The following is a 21,882-nucleotide window of genomic DNA, read 5'->3' on the forward strand; positions in this document are numbered from 1 at the left end:
AGTCAAGCAGCATAACTGTAGAGTCTCCTGGATCTATGCCAACTTATTCAGCTGAGGATCTGTCTGAGGGGCTTTAGTTTGATAGTGGTAGGCTATGATCGTGTTTAGCTAGGATGATGATGCAGCTGTACTTGGAAGTATTGTCAGAAATGAGATGAGCCTTCTAAATAAGTAAGTATTCTGCTGGGGCTATTTCTCAGTAGCTTGTTTAAGCATTTGCAGATAACATTGCAAATTTCAAATCTACTGAATGGTATTTGTAGACCCTTTCTGAGAACTAAAGTAGACTTTTAAATTGCAATAGATTTGTTCCTTGCTCTGGTTACCCAAAACCAGCGAACTGATGACTGGACAAGGCCTTCCTAGAAATCAGATGGTAATATGGAAGTATCCTATGCTTATCAATTCATCAGAACTCTATGGCAAGTATTTCAGTTAATAGTTTTAACTATTTCAATTAACTATCTTTCTGTCTAATCAATATGATTTTGCAAATACATACTTTATACATTTAAGTAAAATAAAGTTAGAGCATCACCCGCACATCCTATCTCTTTGAATCCCATGCATCAGGCGTGTGTGAATGCATGCATGTAGGTAATGTCCACTACTTAGCCTTTTTTAGCTGCCTTTGTAAAATGCCTTGGTTTTAATGATGGGATTCTCTCCTATCATTTCTAAGGCCATACCAGGAACAGGATGTGGAGTCCCACCTCTCCCTAAGGCTTACTAGAGCTTGGCTGAGTGTGTTAACATCAAGTTGCTTCCATATATTCTAGGCTGATTGCCTCCTAGATGGCACAGCCTAGATGTGGGTCTTCAGTATTGCAGCTCATCAGGCAATATTGGAGCAGCTTTCACAATAAGTTTGAAATAAATCTCTATATGTTGTTTAGAACTGTCTGGGTTTTAATGAATGATTTTGTGTCAAGCATTGTAAAGCAACTTCTTTCTCTTATACCGTACTGGTAGCTAGAGCAAGTGAAGTTTCCTTGCATCTCTGAGTATCAGTCCATGGAGATGTAGTGCTAGACTGTATATAAATATCATTCTCTGCTATTGATCCTTCTCATAGCTGGTGCTTGATGTCACTCCCATCCATTGAATTTCATTTGTTTAAGTCTTAATGGAAAAGTCCAACAGAAGCATCTGAATTTAAAGGAAAACACAAATTATTTGAGCACTGGCTGCATTTTTGCAGGTTTGGGAGTTTTTTTGCACTCACTGACAAGATTATATCCAAAGAAGCTTTTGATTTTTCCACCTAACAAACATAGATGATATTTACAAATACTTTTTGCACCCCATTGATGCATTTGAAGGCACTGATTAAATTTCTAATATATGCTGTTCTGGAAACCAGGGACTTGGCTTCAACACTAACCTGTAAGGGGAAAGCATAGAAGACTCAATACAAAGATGGGAGAGAGAGGGCATTGTGTATTACACATTATCCTTGTGTAATGCTGCTTCTCTATGCCTCTTTTCTTTCCTTATTCCTACACATTTAAGTATAGCTCTAAAGGAAGCTTTCTCTGAGAAATGATCTGGAAAGTGACATGAGGGAAATGACTCAATGCATCTGCAGCGCCTGAAATGTAAAACGTTTGACATTCAGTCTTTACTACTGTAGGTACTTAACTACTCAGGTTCCTCAAATCCATATAAATCTTGAATGCACAACTTACAATAAAAAGATTTGCTCTTACTGTTGCAAATAACGTGTAGTGCAAAACATTTACCACGTAAGTCAAATGCATTAGTAATGTGAAGCTGGAGTGTTGCTTATCATCCTGTTTCCTATTCAGTTTACACATCTTCAAGAAAAACTTATTTTCCTGAACAAAAAGATCAGATAGTTACTACATGGATATTTCTACTTATGGAGACTCTTGCAACATCCAAGGAATTGGATGTTGGAGAAAATTGTCAGTGTATCAAAATACGTTTGGAAAAAATACCGTGATAGTTTCAAGATGGCTCTGAAGCAGTCTCAGATACCACATAATTCTGCACTGAAAAAAATTAATTGCCATTATTGCATTTCATTATTGGATCCTGCTACAAATTGCTGAAGACCTCAGCTAACAACTCAGCACTATCAGCTGTTGTTGAATGCTTTAGTAATTGAGGTTGCCTACTAGTGAGCACATTCAGAATAGAACAGCTGGAAGATAATCTTTTTAAAGCGTGAAGTCCATCTTTGGGATAGGAAGCTCTGGTAGAGCTATGAGAGTAAACTGCTAGATAATTAATTTTGGATTTAAATTTCCTCCCCTCAGAAAAGTTGTTTTAGATCAAGGAAAGCATGTAAGCAAACACAACATTTAATTGTTTTGAGAAGTAGCTAAATGTAATCTTGAAACCATGAAATAAATCTCCAGTCTTCTCCAGTAGAAATGAATAACTTCTACTGTTCTGATTTCTCCCCACCCCTCCCTCACTTATTTGTGTCTGAAACTATTAAATTTCGATTAGCGTTGTAATATTTTTGGATGCCTCCAAAGACTACATCTCTGACTCTTGCTTCAAAGTCATTGCAGACACTGAAAGGAGATGATGTTAAGAATTCTGTGCAGTGTGAACTCATGGTCATCAATATTGACAAAATGGTGTACCCCTCAATAACTTGAGAAGGAGGAAAGCTTGAAAAATTAATGTTTGCTGAAAATAACTTAGTCATAGAGTCAAAATTCTAGTCTCAAAGTCTAGGTGGGACATGTGTTACTCGGTACCAGGACAAAAGAGATTTGCTTTTAGTCATTATGGGTCCAAAGAGCCACTCTAGCAGCTTCAAAAGGTGGGGCAGACTGTCCATCTACAGCATTGCTATGGATCCTCATCAGGTACCATTGTGATAAATACCACAGCCTCAGAGAGCCTCACAGTTCCTCACGTGCTTATCCTTACAATGTTCTTTTGAGCTAGAGAAGTGCTGCTATCCCCATTGTATTCATGGGGAACTGAAACACAGAGGATGGAGGATATAGGTTACCTACATCTGAGTTGGTTGTCCAAGACATCCTTCAGACCTTCGTACTTTCTTTCAGGGTATGGTTCATCTGGTTTACTTTGGATGAGATGCACTGTGTCTCAGAAGTTCCTGTTTTGCCCTTGGATGACTTACTCAGCTCTATGATTAAGTCAGTAACTCCACCCACACAGAGAAGCTAATGGCCAGTAAATTATGGTAAAAAGGCTCTTAATTCCTCTTGCCCCAGGTGCCTAAAAAGCTGATGGTGTGATCTTGCACAAGGTCACACAGAAGGTCTATGACTTAGCAGTAAAGTAAGCGTAGGTCTCACTCATCTCTTTTTAATAAGAGATTCTTGTTTGGCTGTCAGGTTCAGAGCTGTTTTTTTATCCTGAAGAAGATATTTGCATAACCAGGTTAATGAGTTTTTTAGGTTTTTGTGCTGCTAGACTGGGGTAGCTTCTGGCTTTCAGTGTCTAGCTCCCAAAGTTCTACGGACAAACTCAATATACAATTCAAATAAATTTTTCAGAGGGATCGTTATTAAAAGATCTGCTTAATAGTAATAATGCTGCAACTGGAGACACTATCTCATAGTTGTTGGATCAGCAGCAAACTGTCTGCAAAGCACGTGCAGCCAGATGGGAATGCTTAGCCGTGAGACACATTACCAAATGCAGATGAGATTCATATGGTAAATGCAGTGGAGAATTGAGAGTTCAGGTTTAATGTTCTCCTTGGACAGAAAAGTCTTCTCAGTTTGGTACAGACCTTACAGTTAAAGCCTGGTCCCTAATATGAAAAAAATTGCCTCCAATTGCTTCTTAATGTGAAAGTATTGTCTAGATAAGGCAGGATTCGGTGAAAAAACACGTTTTATGCAGCACATTGAGCTATTAGAGTGGAAGTAGAACAATCCATACCATGGGTGGGGGATAGCGAAAGTGCACTGCATTCTCAGTGTAAAATTGTGATGCATCTTTGAGTATTTTATATACATATTTTATTTTGCAGGTCACAAAGGGAGAGTGCTGCATGTAGCCCTGAGCCCAGATGAGAGCAGGCTCTTTTCTGTGGCAGCTGATGGGACAGCCTGTGTGTGGAAATGCCACGAGTCTGGGGAGAGCAGACACACTGGCAAGGCTTTTTCTGATGGTTATCTGGGCTCGTTCTTGTGACTTCTTTTCCTTGAAAGCAAGTGATTAAGTGTATTTGGCCCATTCAATAATTAGGAACATATATGTTCCTTCCAAATGAAACATGGCAAAAATAGCATCATGTTTTCATGAGAAAGCAATTTTCCCCATCAGTCCATAATCATGTAGAATGTTAGTAGCTTGTCTCACTTGCAGTAGAGGAAAAATATCGTAAGTTTGAAGAATAATATAACACTTATTTTCATTAAGCTAGCAAGCATGGGTGGAATCCACCCTATGTCAAGTGCCAGCATAAAGTCTTAGGTCCTGCTTTTAGCTATGGTTCTTGTAAGTAGTTTTATATCATCTTAGCATTTCCTGGGAACACACATGCCCCTCATGTAATAAACCTTGAATCATTCAAGGGCCAGGATGAGCAGAGACCAGCCCAAGGGAGTGGATCTTCTATACATCACATAGATCATAGTGCAAAAGAGAATCTGTCTAAATATTTCTTAAGACCCAGCCTAAATACATAACTAACTAAAGATAAATAATTTCTTGGGAATTCTTTATTGTCTTCATAGCAGCAATGAGAACTGAGTTTATTAGAAAACTGTCCTTTACTGGATTTTGAATTGTTTCCTTAAACTCACCTATCGTGTGTGATAGATATTTGAAAATATAAATACATGTGTAATAATTCTGTTACTGTGCATAATTATGTGATTAACTGGTTAATAAGCCTGATAAGCAGAGTCAAAGAGGCATTCTGTTTGGGTCAAACACAACAGTTAGATCATTTATCCTATAGGGATGCCAGTTTAATTCTGGGTGTCAGCAAACCTGGCAGCTGGCACTCTTTATGAATTTTTAGTGCTCACAGGGGCCCAACCCCTTTGATTTTAATGGGAATTTGTCTGAGTAAGACCTGTATGCTGTCAACAGCTAAGTAAGGCTGTCAGGATTCATCTTCAGATGCTATTCAGATGCAACTCAGTGATGCTGTTCAAAGCATGCCCTATCCACAGATGTCTTTGGAGCTTTGCTTTCACCATTGGAAGAAAGGCACTGGGTAAGGATTCAGTCTTGTATTTGTACATTAAAAGCCTTGTAAGCTCAGAAAATCATGTTGCTTGAATTTCTCTTCTTTTTTTCCTGTTTGAAATATATTTAGAATATTTCCTGTAACTGACCTGGGGAAGTATGGGGGATTAGGGAAGTAGATCAGTGTCAGCCAGTGGAAAATTCAGTTATCAGCAAATGCTTGAAAAGAGATAGGTAACCTTAAGGTGGGCACAAGCATCTCTGGAAATGAATGTGAAACTGTCATGTCTTTGGTTCTCATCATTTTTAAAACCTCATCTTCTGCTGTTCATAAATCACGTGATCACTAACTTTAGGTCTGGAAGGCTGAGGCCACTCATGTTTTCTCAGATGTCTCAAGTACCCAACGAGTTGTTAATTTACGATAAATACGCTGCTAAGCTGCTGGTTTCTGTGGTCATCTCTTGTGGTCTTATGTAAGACAAGGTAAAAAAGGTAGACACAACTATGAAGAAGCTGATATCTAAGAATGGGAAATAACTTTAAGAGTACGTATACTCTAATAATAGCATGTTTGTTGCAGCTGATTTTATCAGACATTTAGAATCCAATTTAAATATTCAAAATAGTGTTTTAATTACTTTAGAAGTTTTACAAAATGTTAAAAGTATTTTTTTTCTCTTTCAAAGGGAAAATAGTAGTGGAATGCATCTCTTTACTCATAGATTTCTGTGTTTCTCCTTCAAATTCCCTCTTTTTCTGTAGAAGTTACCTAAATGCTTAGTTTACCAAATAAAGGAACAGATGTTTAATGCGGGGTGGGATAGGGGGATGTCATGGGGAAAGAGCTGGTCAATATGAAGCTAAGCATATTTTGCTTGATGCTTAGCTATCAAAATAATAAAACACATTTCTTTTGGACCGAGGAGTGCTGACTACTTACATCTAATTATGCTCATTCGTTATTGAATGGTCAAGCTATATTGGCCCCCAAAATATTCTAACATAGTACTTAAAGTGGGAGAAGTCACTGATTTCAGTGGAACTAGCCAAAAGCCCGTTATTAAAATGAGACAATCTTTTGTAAGCGTGTGAACAGGAGCTCTAGTCTATGATGATGTCTCCATTCTGAGAAAGCATTTAAGGATATATTTAAATTTCAGCCAGTGACTAATCAGTGAATAATCTGGATTCAAATTAAACATATACTGAAGTGTTTTTTGTAGATATACTTTCTTTTCTAGATGTGCTTCTGTACTGTCAAGTCTCTTTAACATGGCCAATATCTATCTATAGAGAATAGGAGTTTGAGAACTTGCACAGGCAGCATGGATCTGCATTGCTAATGTATTGCAGGTATCTTACCAAATACTTGCAAGTATAGTGTGCAGTTGCTGAAAGCAGATCACTGTTCTTGCATAGCTGCCTCATTCTGCCTGTGCAGAGGTCTTAACACATAAACTCTAGGGAAAAATGTGAAATCTCGACTCCTCCCTATAAATTATGTCATATTTTTAGCTTATTGCCTGTTGTATGGCTGGCATATGGTTCAGGCCCAGACTGAGACAGAGATCAGAACCCATTTTGAAGAGGTCAGCTTGTTCTGCATCTAGGGCCTGTACCTCATCTCTGCTAATGGCCGAGTCTCCGGAGGTGACACAGGGTATAAGCAGAATTTACATTGCCCAAACCTACACCGTAATGCCCACTGTCCTGTTCAAGCTGGAACACTTTACAGCGCATATGGAATCTAAAACTTCAGGACAAAAATCATTTTTACAAGAGGAGAACCTTGAATTGCCCATGCGGGGAGTGTATGTTCCTTGGCTCACCAGTATGATAATGTGGTTGTCTGACTGTTATGTAATTAAATAGATTAAAGAAACTCAGATGAGGGAATTCTTTTGTTTCTGCACATACAATGCACTGAACAGTCCCTGGCAGACTCTCCTCTATTTTGTTGCCACTTGATGCTAAGTAGATAATGTTGCATCAGTCTGTGCAATGCAGTTTATACCTTTTCACAAGGTGCTCAGCTGTTCCTTAAGCTCGCAGTGAGCAGAAATTGTTGCATTCTGGGTGTCAAAATGTCACTGACTGATCATAACATTTTTCTTAACCAGTAAGTATTGCATGGGCTCCATCCCGTAGTGGTGGAGCTCTACTGGGATTAGGTTCAGGCCTCTTGATGAAAAAAATTCCCAGCTTAGATGGAAGCTCTGTTCCATCTCCTTGCTCTTGCTCCTACTGCTTTTCCCACAGGTTTCCACCACTGACAAAGATGACAGAGGCTTGAATGTTATGTTTATCATGTTACATCTAGTTCCACTAAGAACCTGACTGATTTTGTACAATTCATCAAATAACATTCAGGTTAAAAAAAAAAAGTTTTTATGCTGGTTTGGGATAGATTCTAAATTTCAAGCTGGAGGAGGAAGGCTATCTATTTTACTTTTGCCTTGCACATTTCTTGATGTACTGCAGACTTTTGCTTAGTCAGATCCTCACTTCCCTGATCTCTAAGGTTCTGCAACACTTGGGTCAAAATGGAGAAAAAATGGATCATAGGCTTTCAGCAGGATTTTCCCATGACAAGGATGCTGCCAGTGACTTCCAGGCAAGGGGAAGAAGCAGAGCAAAGAGAAAGAAATAAGATAAAGAAAATGCTGCAGCAGAGTGAAAGCAAGACAATGCAAAAGATGGGCAAAGAGGAGAGTGACGATGTAAGACTAGCCTGTGGAGAGAGAGAAATAGCCCCAGATGATAAGTTGGCTTGAAGATCAGCTATATTGCATTAGAATAATAAGGATTTTCTATTTTCTGAGAGTTTTTAGAATCAGTTCTTTCCTAAGCAGTGGTGTGGCAGTTTGTGTGATAAATCGAATAGAAAATGTCTGGCCTTCTCTTACCTATTCCTTGGGTGTATAAAGACAGAATCGAAGTCACCATTTTGGGTATCAGTATCAGTCAGTGGGCAAATTCTGCTCTCAGTTTCACTGATGCAATCTTATTTGGCTAAGAATACTTCTTTCTCTTTCTTTTCTATTTCTTTGCTTCTGTATTTTTGTGTGGCCTTTTTTACAGCCCATCAGTCATAGAACAAACATGCAAACTACACCTTAGGAGTATGGAGGAGGAATGTTGCAAGCTCTGCCTGCGTAACATTTGTAATAGAAAACATAAAAGACCTTCAGCTTCAAAACTTTCAGTAAAGATTGCTGTAGCTTGGACCCTCTCCCTCCTCACCCCTCAGTATTCCTCTTATGATGAAACTTCTGTTTTGTGTCAACAAGTTGTAAGGTGGAGACAGAGGTGTAAATAAGTTTTAATCTGTATTTTCCCATGTTGTGTTTGTAAGTGATATTTAATTGCTTGTTATGAACTAAGCAATGGCTTTTTAATTAAAATCATGTACCAGATTTCTCCACCCTTTGAATGCCCTGTGCTCTCTGTTAGCTAACTCCTACTTCTAAGTAAAAAAAAAAAAAAAAAAAAAAACCAAAGCAACACAAAATAAAACCAACCCCTTTTTGAGGTACTAATGGCATTAAAGATGCCCAAGATTGTTAATATGGACATGTGGAGAAATATTTTTCATGATAGATCTGTTTGCTGTTTGAAAAGTGGTTTTTGAAACACCTAAAAATTTCACTGCATGTCTGTCAATGAAATCTAGCTTATTAGTGGTAGTGGACCATGAAATTAATTGTGGTTTTTTTGCTTTACTGACAGTGATTTATCATACTGATACTCCAGGTAAGACACCTTCTGTCATTTCTCTGGAGGATGGCTTTCAGCCAATTTTTTAATATAATCTTGCTGATCTTGGTGCAGTCTGTAAACATATAGCACATCCAAAGCATGTATACATGTTACTGTATACACTGTATACAGACTGTATACAGAATACCTGCACTGCAAGAGGCAGGGTGTTTCATGTAAATTGACAGCTTCAGGCAGTAGATTTTATTGCCATTCTTTATTAAATGCAAAGTACATTAAAGTGTGAAAGACAGAGGTTTCAAATGCATGCATGTTAGAAAACACACACTTATTCTGTCTCACAATCAAACTGTCCAAATAGTCCAGTTGCTGAGACTTCATTTCCTAAAGCTTACCAGTTCCTTCCACCTGTAAAATCAGGAGTTCTGCTGCAGAGAAACTACTCAGTTTTTCAGATATCTGGAGTTGTACCTGCACCTCATTTACTTTCAGGGGGTTTTGCAGAAGTCTAGATACAGAAGAATGCAATATGTACTCAACATGCAGTCAGGACCCAAACAGCTGGAGTAGTAGGTTCTTGGTCAGAAATATTTATCCATGTAGAGCTCGGTTTAAATGTTCGGCACAAGAATGCCGGAAGCCTGAGTCACAAATACCTGTCTAATGACTCCATGCCTGAGAGTATAAACTACAAATGCTGTTAATGTAGAGTGCTCTGTTCTGGCCCTGTTCAGGTTGCCTCTGTTCTGAAAGCAGACATGCAGTTTCATCCCTAAAGAAATAAAGCTGCTAAAGCTCAGCATGGGAATACCTCTTTTACCACTATCACGAAGCTATTTTATAATGTATATCGCAAAACAAGGTAACAAGGTTTTGTTACACAAGAACAAAGTAGGAAATTGGCTGGTCAAAATCCGGTCTGTAAATCTCCCCCTATGGTTTTTCTTATCCATAGAAGGTATTGCTTTGTGAGTCGAGTATAGACACCAGGGCTGTCAGCAGCACCGCACCTGTTGGCCCTTCCAAAAGAAGTGATGCCTCTCATCACATTATTGCATATTAAAGGTCCACCTGAATCCCCCTGGGAAAAAAAGGGAAAAAATGTCATTGAAATTTATCAAAGCTTAAAAATCCTTCTCTTACTTAAATCTCGTTCCAGAAGAGAAAGGAAGAAGCAGAAATGTAGACAGTGGTATTGTTTTTTTTCTATTTAGAAGGTAAGTTTTTCACTAGCCAAAAGAAAAAGACTTAAATCTGATCTTTGATGTGTGAGTTCTGTGGACTAAGTCTAGATCACTGCTAAGGAATAGTTATATAGTGTTTCTGAATATGAAAAAAAATGGAAACTTTCCTCTTGAAAGACAGAAAGTTTCTGGAAATTTGTACCTTTTTCTGTAACTTCATTAATTCAATACTTAAATCTTTTAAAATTGCTGTTATTCTTACACAGTTATTTATTTGACTTGGTGCCCAATGAAAATGCTTTTTATCAGAAAAACATGTTTCAAAGCCTTCTGACATCAGAGAAATTCTTCTGTTCAGTGTACTTGCTGGAGAATGTGCCCATTAAGCATAAGTTATTTTGTGGAGATTTTTCTGTTAAGCATCGTTTTGTGGAGGAAGAGAATATCTATCTGCTGTGCTTGGATAAAAATACAAAATCTAAAGTCTGTGAAGGTGAATTTATCAGTTTGAAGGTTTGATTTTAAGGCTTTGATAAACAAACCATTGCTAAATTCACTCATTTTTAAAAAGTTCTTTATTGAACTGAAGATAGGCAGAAGTTAGAAGACTGTAAAAGCTAGTTTTATATTTTATTTTTAGTATTCTCTAGGTGGATACAGCCAGTAAATATACTTACAGAACATGAGTCCTTTCCGCCTTTCGTAGCCCCAGCGCATATCATATTCTCTGTTATGACAGGCTTGCCATTATAATGCTTCCAATCGTTGCATATTCTTCTATCAATGACAGTGACGTTGACTTCCCGTAGTGTATTAGAACCTTTTTTCAGGTTATTGTGAGTTTTTCCCCATCCTGCTACTGTGCAACTTGTTCCTGCTTTGGGATCATCATCTGAGTTAGGCAACGGAATGATTTTCACAGCTTTATTAAGTTTTGCCCTTTTTTTAAGCTGTGGAAGATATGGAAAATAGTTATTATGGGGACGAGATTAATAGTTAATGCAATGTTAATCATTGGATCTTTTCCATCGAGACAGTGGAGGATTATTGCAATCCTTTTTTTGAGATACTTCAATTGTTTGTAGCAGGACTTGTCTAATCAATGAGGTAATGATGGAATTAGGGAAATGAATGTCCTTTGTCCCATGAAAACCCATTCAGCTTCTGCTGAAATGTTAGCTCTAAAAAAACCCCTGTTTCTCTTCTCTGGCCCTTATACTACTTGAAACCTAAAAAGAGTGAATCTGAGCCTTTTAGCTAGGACAGAATAGCAGCAATCACTGCAGCTGGCAAAGCTGAGACTGGGAGAAATCAAATTTTTTATTAAAATTTTTTCAGACAGAATATTGGAATTTTTAGCCACCTTATTTTAATATGTGAAATATGCCATTTTCTGTGAACAATTATTATTTCATTGAAAAGGCAGAGGCAGACATATTTTGGCCAAGCTCCAGGATTTTTATATTTCTAGCATTGGTATGCATTACAGGAATTGTAGTTTGAACGCCTTAGTCCCCAGTTCACATTTGGCTAGATTTGCAGACCAGACTATGTCACCCAGGAAATAGTGTCCAGAAAGTCCCTTGACTCATCTCCTTTCCTCATAAGGAGGAAGAAAGTAGTACATCATAGAAGATGCATATTCCTTAAGTGAAGTCTAAGTAAGTTCATACCTGCAGCAGCATTATATCGTTTTCTCTACTGTTAGGAGAGTAGCATGGGTAGGGAATTTGTTTTGCAATCTGAAAAACTTGTTGTTCTCTCTCTCTTTTTAGCAGTGAATGAGCTCCAAGAATAATGTTGCCTTTTCTCCTGAGAAGAAAGACAATATGGTTAATAGGATTCACTTGCTCTAAGTCTGTAAATCCTTGCTATTAAATGTGGTGCTATAATGACCAGTTGCTTCAGGGCCTCTTGCCTCATACCTGAAAAGCAACAGTATATTAGAAAAATATAAAACATTGCCATGTTTTCATATATAGTTAAACCAATTGAGTCATTGAATCAAGATTCATGTCGTGCTATTTTCACCTTCCCAGGAACATAGACAAGACTCAAGTGCTTGACTCTGAACTGACTCCTTTGGTTCCATTGGTTAATTATTTATTGTATTTTCTCTTAACTGAGGTCTCGTATAGCATCATTCTTTGCCTTCTGTTAATATTACAGCTTTTGAGCCCTACGCCCTCTTTGTAGTAGGTCTGATATATCTCCTGTTTGGATGGTGATGGGAGGAACTGATACATTTCTCTGATGTCTGTAGAGTCCAGTGATTCACTGGGCCCGGAAAGGCCGCTGACAGAGCCTGTGTGAGGTCTGGCTCAGCAGCAGCTCCAGTCCTCCCTACAAGGACAACGGGCGGGACATATGATTTAAAACTCACATCTTGCCTTGCTGAGGAAGAGTGTTCTGGGCCAAACAGTTTGCATCTTGAGTCAGACAGGAAGAAGAAAGGCTGGCTGACAGGCTAACCTACAGTTATTCTGTAAAGTAGGGGTCTCTAAACATCTATCATCTCTCTGGAGGATTTTTTTCTCCTTTATATCTGCGTGCTGTCTCGTTCTGCAGTGAAAGGCATATCTTTTATGGAATAAAATGGCAAGAATTTAATTCTGTTTTCTGAGCAGCTAGACTGACCAGTCCTCTGTTTGGTCTAGTGTACTGATTGACTGAGAAAACAGACATAAATCTTTACCCCAAATTCACTACTTCAGTTTTGCTAGTCTGTGCTTGCATGCAGATAGATGCTTGCAAAGTTTCTGTTCAGGAACGATGAATATCAGTACACCTTGTTATGGTACTTCTTAATCACCAATTCACAATTGTCAACATAAATCTTGAAATGCAGTAATTAGAAGATAATCATGCTCATGCTAAATGCACAAAACCACCAGGGATATTAACTTTCCTGCTTGAAGAAAGATGCCAGATACTCACTAAGGGCATCTCTGAATCAGATTCAGAACTTACATTTCACAGTGGGCAGCTGTTAACACCCAGTTTTCCTTGATTAAAGCTCCTCCGCATATTTTTGCTCCATTTTCTCCGCTAATTAGAGCCATAAATGGTCTTGAGTGAGGTGCCACTTCATGTCCTCCAATGATATCCACACACAAAGCTGAGAATAAAAATAAGTCACAATGCATACAGCAGGGCTAATGAATATTGTAAGAAACAAGTCTCTTAGAAAAAAAAGTTAATGTAATTATAAAGTACATAGACACACAAGTATGTACATATGCCACAATGCTAGTCTTCAGGGTAGACTTAATATTGCTTAACATTACTACTTCTGTATGTTTCAGTAGGAAAAAAAAATAGATTAGTGGTGTGAACTTTGACAAAAAACCACCAGAGTATTATTGTTCTTGCACAGATTTCTTTTCCTGAACCTCACTGCCATTGTTAATTTCTCAGCTTTCATTGTGACTAAGAACCTCTCAACCTGCCACCAGATAAACACTGTGCGATATGTGTCCTATGTGCACTCCTGGAAATGGGGCTATATAGTATAAGTCATATTAAATGAACATGTTTTTGAGAGAAAAAGAAAAGCAAGAGATTAATACATGTGTATGTCTCTGGAGAGATGGATCAGATAATGATTATGTTAACTCCTCTGAACTCCTCTGCCCACTGTGCAGCTTTAATTAAATTCATTCAGAGTTTTTTTTTCTGTATGAAAAGGCCAAACACATACAATGAGTGCAAGAGTTGCCAATAATAAGACACCAATAATAAAAACTCTAAGAACTCCAACAGTAATAGTGAGTGTCTTCTTTATGCTGATGCTGTTCTACCTAACTCTGACTCTGCATGTCACAATTTACCAGCAAAAGGATCAAATGGGGCACTTACCTCCAGGAATTACCAGGAGAATGACAGCAAAAGAGCTGGGCAAGGTGAAGAAAGCCCCCATGATTTCTGCCTGGGTTCTCCCCTATCCACTGTTTAATATATATCTAAATGAAAAGGATGTGGGTTTTGTTTCTCCTCTTAAGGATATTTGACATTTCTGATTGTGAAACAAGAAAACCACTTCCACAACATAGCTCACAGCAGAGGTGTTAGTGAGAAACTGCATTTTATGTTGTGGTGAGAAGATAGGATCTCTCTCCCTGCCTCCCCCGCCCTCCAGGTCTCTACATAGCATTGCCCCTGTGAGCACTGGGGTGAGCTGCCTAACCTTGCAAGCCACTACATGTCCGATTGCACGGTAGGACTCAGCTCATGTAATTTTAGTCTTGTTTCGGTTGCCCACGTAAAGATGTTTAGTTCCATTTTAGAAACCCCAGGGTAATCTGCATGGCCTCCAGATTCTTGAGGGTTCAAGTCTCTCATCAGTCCATTGACACATCAACCAGCCCCAGCTCACATGCCCTAGTGTCCATAGTTTAAGCTTGCACATAATCACTGAAATCTGTTTAGTCAATATAGTCAAGGGATTCTGCAGAGAGATTCAATGGATCAGTTGCTCAGGATCTGTTTAGGTGAGCTGAATCACTCTCAGGGCTCTGCTGACCCTGTTAGTTGGATCTCCACTGTCTTAAATCAGAAGAAGGTAAATGTGGAGCTATGTGACAAGGCACCTACTCGCTCTCCTGCTTGCTCTCATCGCTGTTATGCTACCCCTAAGAAGTAAGTAGCCCTCGTAGGATGAAAAGTTCCAAATTCCTGCTTTTCCTGGATAATATGCAAATAACATAACTTCTGTTGCATTTCAGATGGCTGCACTGACATTATTGGGGGACACCCTGTGCTTCCCCATTCCTGGCCTTTTATGGCAGTTATCCAGAAAGATCATTCAACTGTGAGTTGAGGAGCTCTTCTTGCAAAGAAATGGGTTTTGACAGCAGCGCACTGTAAGTAAGTATTATTTGTGAAGTATTCTATACTGCGACAACTTTAACTCTTCATTGAGGTGGGGCATAACGTGCAAGCCAGTGAGTAAAGCAAGCTGGATATTGATTTTTTAAGAATTGATTAAATCAGCAATTTTCTCACTACCTGATCTAAGAACTTGTCATTCTGCTTTAAGCTGTTTTGTAAACTACTGGTCTGCATTGTGTACAGTCAGATCCTGCCAATGTTACAGGATACAGTACATGCTGATAAAAGACTCTGTTCATTATTTATTTATCTGAAACAGAAATATCTTGGAGAAGGAGATATATGGCAATTATCTTTAGAAAATTTTACCTGTGTGCCTGGAACTAAGCCTCAAAGCATCCTGAGAGATGAGGTTATTAAGCAGAAATTAGATAGAAACACCATTTCCCCTCCCACCCTTCAATTTAAGTGATCTGTCTGGGCTCACAAAAACTGAATAGCAGAGCTGGGATTAAGACAAGTAGTCTTGTCTGGTTGGCAAGTCAAGTTCAATCACCAAGCACTCCTTCACCAGGTGAGAGATCCCCCAACAGGGTTGTTGAACAGCTGGCTCAGGGTAAGGGAGACATCTACTGTTCATGTCAGGAAATAAAATTCCTGTTAAATGTTAGTTAAAATGTTCTCTAAATCATATTTTAGGTTCTCCAATTATTTTTCTGTATTTTGAGTAACTAAAAGAAAACAGCAGACTAAAACCAATTGCAAGATGTGTGTGCAAACCTGACATCTTCAAATACAGTAAAAGTAGAAATATTCACATCTAGCATGCACCTTTTTGGACATTTACAAAACAAAACCCAAATCTTCCTCTTTGGAATTAAGGGTTTTTTTTGTCAGAAGGTGGAGTCTCTTGTCTTTTCAGTCAATGGTTGGAGATGTCCAAGGTCAGTTACGGTTGTAAAAACTCAGATTTGAAAGCTATTCAGTGACCAGTGGGAAGGGCAGTGGTTGACTCCAGTGTCATGGAGAGGATGGCAGCTCTGGTCACTGGTTTGGTTTTCTAACAAGGAAATCAATTTGGGCTGAGCTTGAGTGGCAAACTAAAACAGTATCTGTGTGGTCGTCTTCTCTTCAGCTGTGTGACGCTGCCCCTGCAAAACCTACCCAACCCTATGCTATGTCTAAACTATTCTTAGGAGGTGCAATTGCAGCACATGTAACCTTTCTTGAACTAGTGCCCATAACCACTTCTGAAACTATTTTTATTACAGATGAAATAGCATGAATCCAGTGGTGATAACCTCCATGTGGCCTGCAACTAACCTGTCAGAGACCTGGGTGAGGTGGCAGTGTTTTTTTTCCCATGGGTCTGGGCTTTCTGCAAGTCCAGCAGTTATACCTCTGGGGGATGTCCAGCAGAACAGAAAAATTTTCCCAAGTCATCAAATTATACTATGACAGATGTGTGCCTGTGTGTTTACCTGGCCTTCAACCTGAATTTGGTGGTCTCTGTTGATTCTTGAGCAAGCTGAATTAAAGTCAGCAGTCCAATACTCTACATATTGCATGCAGGCAAGTGTTAGCAGTGTAAAAATAATTAGAACCACAAGCTCAGCACACGCTGAAGGAGACCTGTACTGGAGAGGGCAAGGATGTGGTAACTCTTCCAGGTCAAAGATTAGGTATCTAAGAGGTGTATTAAGGCTAAGCTGAGGACAGAGAAGGGGAGAAAAAAAGGGATGGTACATGAAAGAGTTCCAGGGATGGAATTCTGTGACTCTTGTATCACAGTTGCTCTGAAAGCCTTCTCTGTAGATGAAAAGAGAAATTTTTAGGCTCCAGTACAGTCTGTATGGTCCACTTTCACAAGCAAAAATTCACAAATGAGTAAATGGATTATGTCTTTTAGTGTGACCCATAACTGAAGTGAAGAAAACAACTCTTTTTTTGGGGGGTGGGATGGATAAAGTTTTCATTTTGAACTGAGTAAGTTGTCCTGTGTGTAATGAGTCTGAGGTCTCAAGATAAAGCACAGGAAAGCGTCAATATGTGTTCTGGCAGTGTCTTCTTACTGGACTGCATTACATTTAGCGTGGCAAAACGAAGAAAGGCAAACTAATGAATAAATTTATGATGGTATTCAGGGAGCTTGGGGGAAAGGGAGGTTTAATGAGTTACTTAGCTCTTACTGTCTATTGGCAGGAATTGGACATGTAACTCCCTTTGGATTTTGACAGTCTCCCTTTGTAATATTCACTACAGGGATGTCTTGGGCTAGACAGTGTCTGTTCTCCTTTCTTGATGGGCTGAATCCTGCATTTAGTTAAGGACAAAACTCTTACTAATATTAATGGTATCCACTGTAGCAGGGCACTTGCTATATGCATAATGTTGAGCACGAGTATTGACGTGTGCATTAACATCCCGTTGATGTCAGTAAGACAACCTGTATGCTATTAGGCATGTGTCACTCCTTTGCAGTATTTGGTCATATATCCACTGAAGTCCACGAAAAGGTTATGTAAAGGCATCAGTACCAGCAATCGTTGTGCAAGGGACTCTACCTATAAAGTCAGTAGACTTTTTCTTAAAATTAATCCATGACTGTAATCACCTGAGGGTCAGCTATCACTGTTATTTCACCAAATGAGATTTACATTAAAGAAATGTTACTTTGTATAAGAAAATATAAGCTCATGTGAAAACATTAAAATGAACAATATTTTTCCTATTTTTAAATCATATTGCCATAAAATGAAATTGTGAGTTTTATGTTACATGATTTTTGATCATCTTCAGAGGTGTTGCTCAGGTCCAGTAGTGACCTTCTCTTCCTGGACTTTCTTTAAATTGCAGATTAAGAAAATTAGAAATTAGAGTTGTTCTTGGAGCCCATCGAGCATCCACAGCTGAAAAGAAACAGCAGATATTTAGGGTTATGCACTACTTTCCTAATCCTCAGTTTAACAGGTCTTCCAAAGAAAACTATATAATGCTCCTCAAGGTACTGTGTTAACTGCTGTTATATTATTATGAAAGGAATTTTGCTGATGATCATTTTGGCTGTTCTTTGATATCAAAGAGTACATTGTTTTGATAGCTTAACAATGTCACAGGGTGCTCTGCTTTTGGTTGTGGTAATGTAGATAAGGTTAAAGGGTCACTCTAAGCAGGGATGACATTTCATGTCCATTCTGTGCTCTGTAACTCCCTTTAACCCGCTCATTGTAGCAACCCCTCTAAATAAAAACAGTGATGCAATCTATTCTTAATTATCTGGGATAAAAGTAAAATTGTACAAAGTAAAGTTATAGATAATGTAGGACATAGATAAATTCAGCTCTTGGAGTCCAGAATGGGCACATAATGAAGTGTCTGGACACTGCAGGATGAGGCATGGAGAGATGCCCAAGCCAACACCATCATTCTGCATTTTTAAGTGAGGCAGAGGCTATAAGAATTTCTTATGCACTGGTTCCTGGCTCAGCCTGGCTCATGCCATGCGTGTCTCTGCACTGACAGCTCTATTAATCCAACACTCAGATTAACACAGAGGTGGCCATGGTTTTTTTGAATACAAGGAGGGCAGTCTTTATGCAGGAAATCTGTAGATGGCTTACTGGTATCAGCAGTGTCAGTGCCAATTTAAAGTCCCTGAGAAAGACAAGGCTTGTGCATCATCTTGTCTATGTCTTTAGAAACATCATGACTTCAAGATATCCCTGAGATATCTTGGATGGATGTTTATTCAGGCAATGCTTTAAGGTTATTCCTGTATTAATAGAGAAGTTTTTTATGTGGAAGATCAAGATGTATATTTGGAATAAGTGACTAGGCACAGTATATAATGAATATTACCACACTTCTGAAACAATTGATGGAATTATATGGAAAAGGAAGTGAAGACTTGAACCTGATTTCTCATATTTCAGTGTTATTACCAGTTTGGTCTGACAAGGGCACAGAGAGGATACAAGCAATGTCCCTTTCTGGAACTAGCTGGGGCATTTAGAGATATGAGTGCCCCAGGGACTCACCACTGTCAAAACAAGGGAAGCTTCTTTCTCCATATGTTAGTGAGCACTCTCCATCTGCTTCAGGGCAAAGGCAGACCAGTTCATTTCACTGATTTTTTCTGTGGCCATGCCCAGCTTATCAGGAGCACCAGCTTATTTGACCAGTATGAACACTACATTGAAATGGATCAATAGGAAGTGCTATTTCTAGAACAGAAAGTTAAAACCCTGTTCCAGCATCACAAGGATACCATAAAATTCTTTGTCTGGATTTGATACAGAAACAGGGATAGCATTAGCCCCAGGACTCACCTGGCTTTAATGGAGTGCTAAATGATTTGGAGCATGTCTTGCACATAAACTTTTCATCATTAAAATTCTCCACCAGCACTGGAGATATTAAAAGCACAAGGATTTGTTGGATAAATGTGATTTGTTGTATTGCCTCTCAAAAGGTATAAAGCCAGAAACATTTAACTGACAACCATCCAGCAAAATGTATAACCCCTTGTGAAATGAACCATGGTGCAGTGATTGTGTGCAAAACAGCAACTGTCTATTCAGTAGCTGTGAGCCCTTACCAAGTGTATTGAGGATATGTTAGTGCTTTTGCTATATTTTTATTTACAGGCTTAAGCTGTCCTCTGATGAAGGTTGAATCTGTCAGGTAAAGGCCAACAAAACACAGTTTGGATCATTCCAGGCAGTTTGAATCTCTCAGAGCAAAAACTTGGCAGTTCGAAGAGTTCAAGACTCTATTTCCCCAGTTTATCTCTGCTGTCACGTCTGAGTGTTCATAGCTTTTCCTTTTCATCTTTGTTACTGAGTACATTACACTGTGGTTTGGGACTTTTCTGTGTGTTAGTTAAGGATTAGAGTCCAGGTTCAACAAAAAACTTGAATAGCAAGTTACATTCCCAAATAGGACATAGATTCAACAGCCTAACTCCTGGGTAGGTTTTTCACTTGCTACTGTAATCAGTGGGAAGCTGGACTTTGAATTCCCTATTGCTGCTGTAGATATGGAATCGCTATACTGACATCAAGGAAATTCTTCTGGATTTGCAGAGGTGTACCTAAGCTCAGAATCAATTCCTAAATATTGAAACGTGATTTATTAGAAGAGAAAGTATTGGTAAAAAGAGACTAAATGCCAGTTGAAATTAGTGATCAGACTTCATTTCCTTCATTTTCTGCATCAGACAGCATTTTTCCCTCCTTTTTTTCCAGCTGAATGATACTGCAAATCTGAATAAATACGTACAGCTTTTGCCTTTGCCTGACTCTGTTGAAGATATCAAACCTGATAGAAAGTGCAAGGTAGCTGGCTGGGGAGTTACATCTTCAGGAAAACCATCACCATGTCTTCAGGAAACAGCTGTTACAATCTTTGACAGAAGAAGCTGCAAGAGCAAGTACAAAAAGCACATGAAAATAACCATCAACATGTTACGTGCTGGAGGCAAAAACATATTTTCAAAGAGAGATGCTTGCCAGGTGAGAAGCAAAGTTATGAACAGGAGGGGATGTGTTTTTAACAACGGTTCCTTTTTCACTAGGAACAATGCAGCACTAGTTACTTCTGAGGCTGACCAGACTCAAGGGGTTTTTAATTACATTTATAAGAGACTTTATTGCTGTGAAAAAAGAAATGTTAAAACTTTGAGAAATTAAGTCAATCGACAAAACGATATCTAGAGTATGGGAATTTGGGTTTGGGGTTATCTCACCTAACTTCAGGTACTTGTCTTCAGCTAAGCTGGTCTCCTTAAGCTCTACTTGTAGTTAATGGAGAGAAATTAGAACATCTGGAGTCTGAATCATCTGATCCTTTCCAGATATCCACATTTGAATAGTAGAAAATTAGCTGTGTCCTCAAAAGTGCTGTTTTAATTTTTCCTTTGATGTCTTCTATGCCTAATCTAGAAGGGCCAATTGCTAAAGAAGTGAGAATCAATTTATGCCAACAATAAAAAAAAAAAAAACTTTTGAAATAGTGTTATTATAGTACCATGCTTTTCTACAACACTTTATATCAAAGGATATCTCAGGCAGCCTCTATTTACACCTTACCAAATCCTGTGAAGTGGCGTATGTCAACTGATCCATTTCATAGGTCGGAACTGGTCAGAAACATTTCCAGAGGTGTCTATGCATTGTGGAGGGCACTGCATGATCACCTTGAGAGCAACACACAAACACTGATAGGTGTTCTTTCTGTTTTGTGTTTTAGGGAGACTCAGGTGGGCCATTAATCTGTGCCAGTCGATGCCGTAGGGTTGTTTCCTTTGGAAAAGGATGTGGAAAAAGAAGGATGCCTGGAGTTTATACATGACTGAATGAAAAATATCTTGCCTGGATAAAAGAAGTAATTTCCCTTAACAGAGATCCATGAGACAGGCATGACAGTTTCAACAAATACTGTGCTGTGTGATAGAATTAAATGATGCTGTTTTAGTGAGCTACCTTCACAAATACCACCCAACTCTACAGCTTTACAAAGAACACCACAGCTTTATGAGGTCAGTTCAAAATATTTCCTTTTGTACAGATGTTTACTTGTTTTTAGTAGGAAACTGCCTCCTAGATAATACAGTTTGTATTGGATTTCACCCTACTTTTTAGTATGATGGAAAGGGACTTTATTCGTTGTGCCTGTGATGAGGCAACATTTTTAAATGTGTACTCATGGAAAAATTAAGTTTCACATTGATGGTGAATGAGATAGTGAATGAGATGTCTGCTGAATGAGAAAAACTAGGAAAAATGCCTTAATTGTTCAAATATTTCATTTTGGCATTTTTTCAAATCCAAATATTTCAATTTGCATCACAAAGTATTTAATTTTACTAAAATTATTTACAGAGAATTAAAAAAATAAGCAGATAAACAATTTTCCAATTAATTTACTGTTAAACGAGAGAAAAAAAATCATTTCTCTTTTACTTAAAGGTTATTTTCTTTGATTTTTA

At 38.5% G+C, this 21,882-nt stretch overlaps 2 protein-coding genes and 1 pseudogene across 2 annotated transcripts in view; 2 read left to right on the plus strand and 1 right to left on the minus strand.

The window, feature by feature from the left end:
• The window catches only part of LOC112995781 (cell division cycle protein 20 homolog B), a 26,060-nt gene extending 20,834 nt beyond the window's left edge, over window positions 1-5,226 (plus strand). The window contains exons 10-11 of the mRNA XM_064501382.1: window positions 305-422; window positions 3,989-5,226. Coding sequence (XP_064357452.1) covers window positions 305-422; window positions 3,989-4,152 — 282 coding nt within the window. The 3' untranslated portion in view covers window positions 4,153-5,226. The remainder of the gene's footprint in view (window positions 1-304; window positions 423-3,988) is intronic.
• Window positions 5,227-9,117: 3,891 nt separating this feature from the next.
• Window positions 9,118-14,055, minus strand: LOC112995782 (granzyme A-like). The gene is made up of 5 exons (XM_026120977.2): window positions 13,923-14,055; window positions 13,035-13,182; window positions 11,738-11,876; window positions 10,742-11,014; window positions 9,118-9,961 (listed from the first exon to the last, which is right to left on the minus strand). Exons 1-5 carry the CDS (start codon window positions 13,981-13,983, stop codon window positions 9,788-9,790), a joined length of 795 nt encoding a protein of 264 aa, XP_025976762.1. The 5' UTR covers window positions 13,984-14,055; the 3' UTR covers window positions 9,118-9,787.
• Window positions 14,056-14,618: 563 nt separating this feature from the next.
• On the plus strand, window positions 14,619-21,424 carry LOC135325073 (granzyme A-like; annotated as a pseudogene).
• The last annotated feature ends 458 nt before the right edge of the window (window positions 21,425-21,882 follow it).

This window comes from Dromaius novaehollandiae, chromosome Z, assembly GCF_036370855.1.
Source record: "Dromaius novaehollandiae isolate bDroNov1 chromosome Z, bDroNov1.hap1, whole genome shotgun sequence".
Classification (NCBI taxonomy): Eukaryota; Metazoa; Chordata; class Aves; order Casuariiformes; family Dromaiidae; genus Dromaius; species Dromaius novaehollandiae.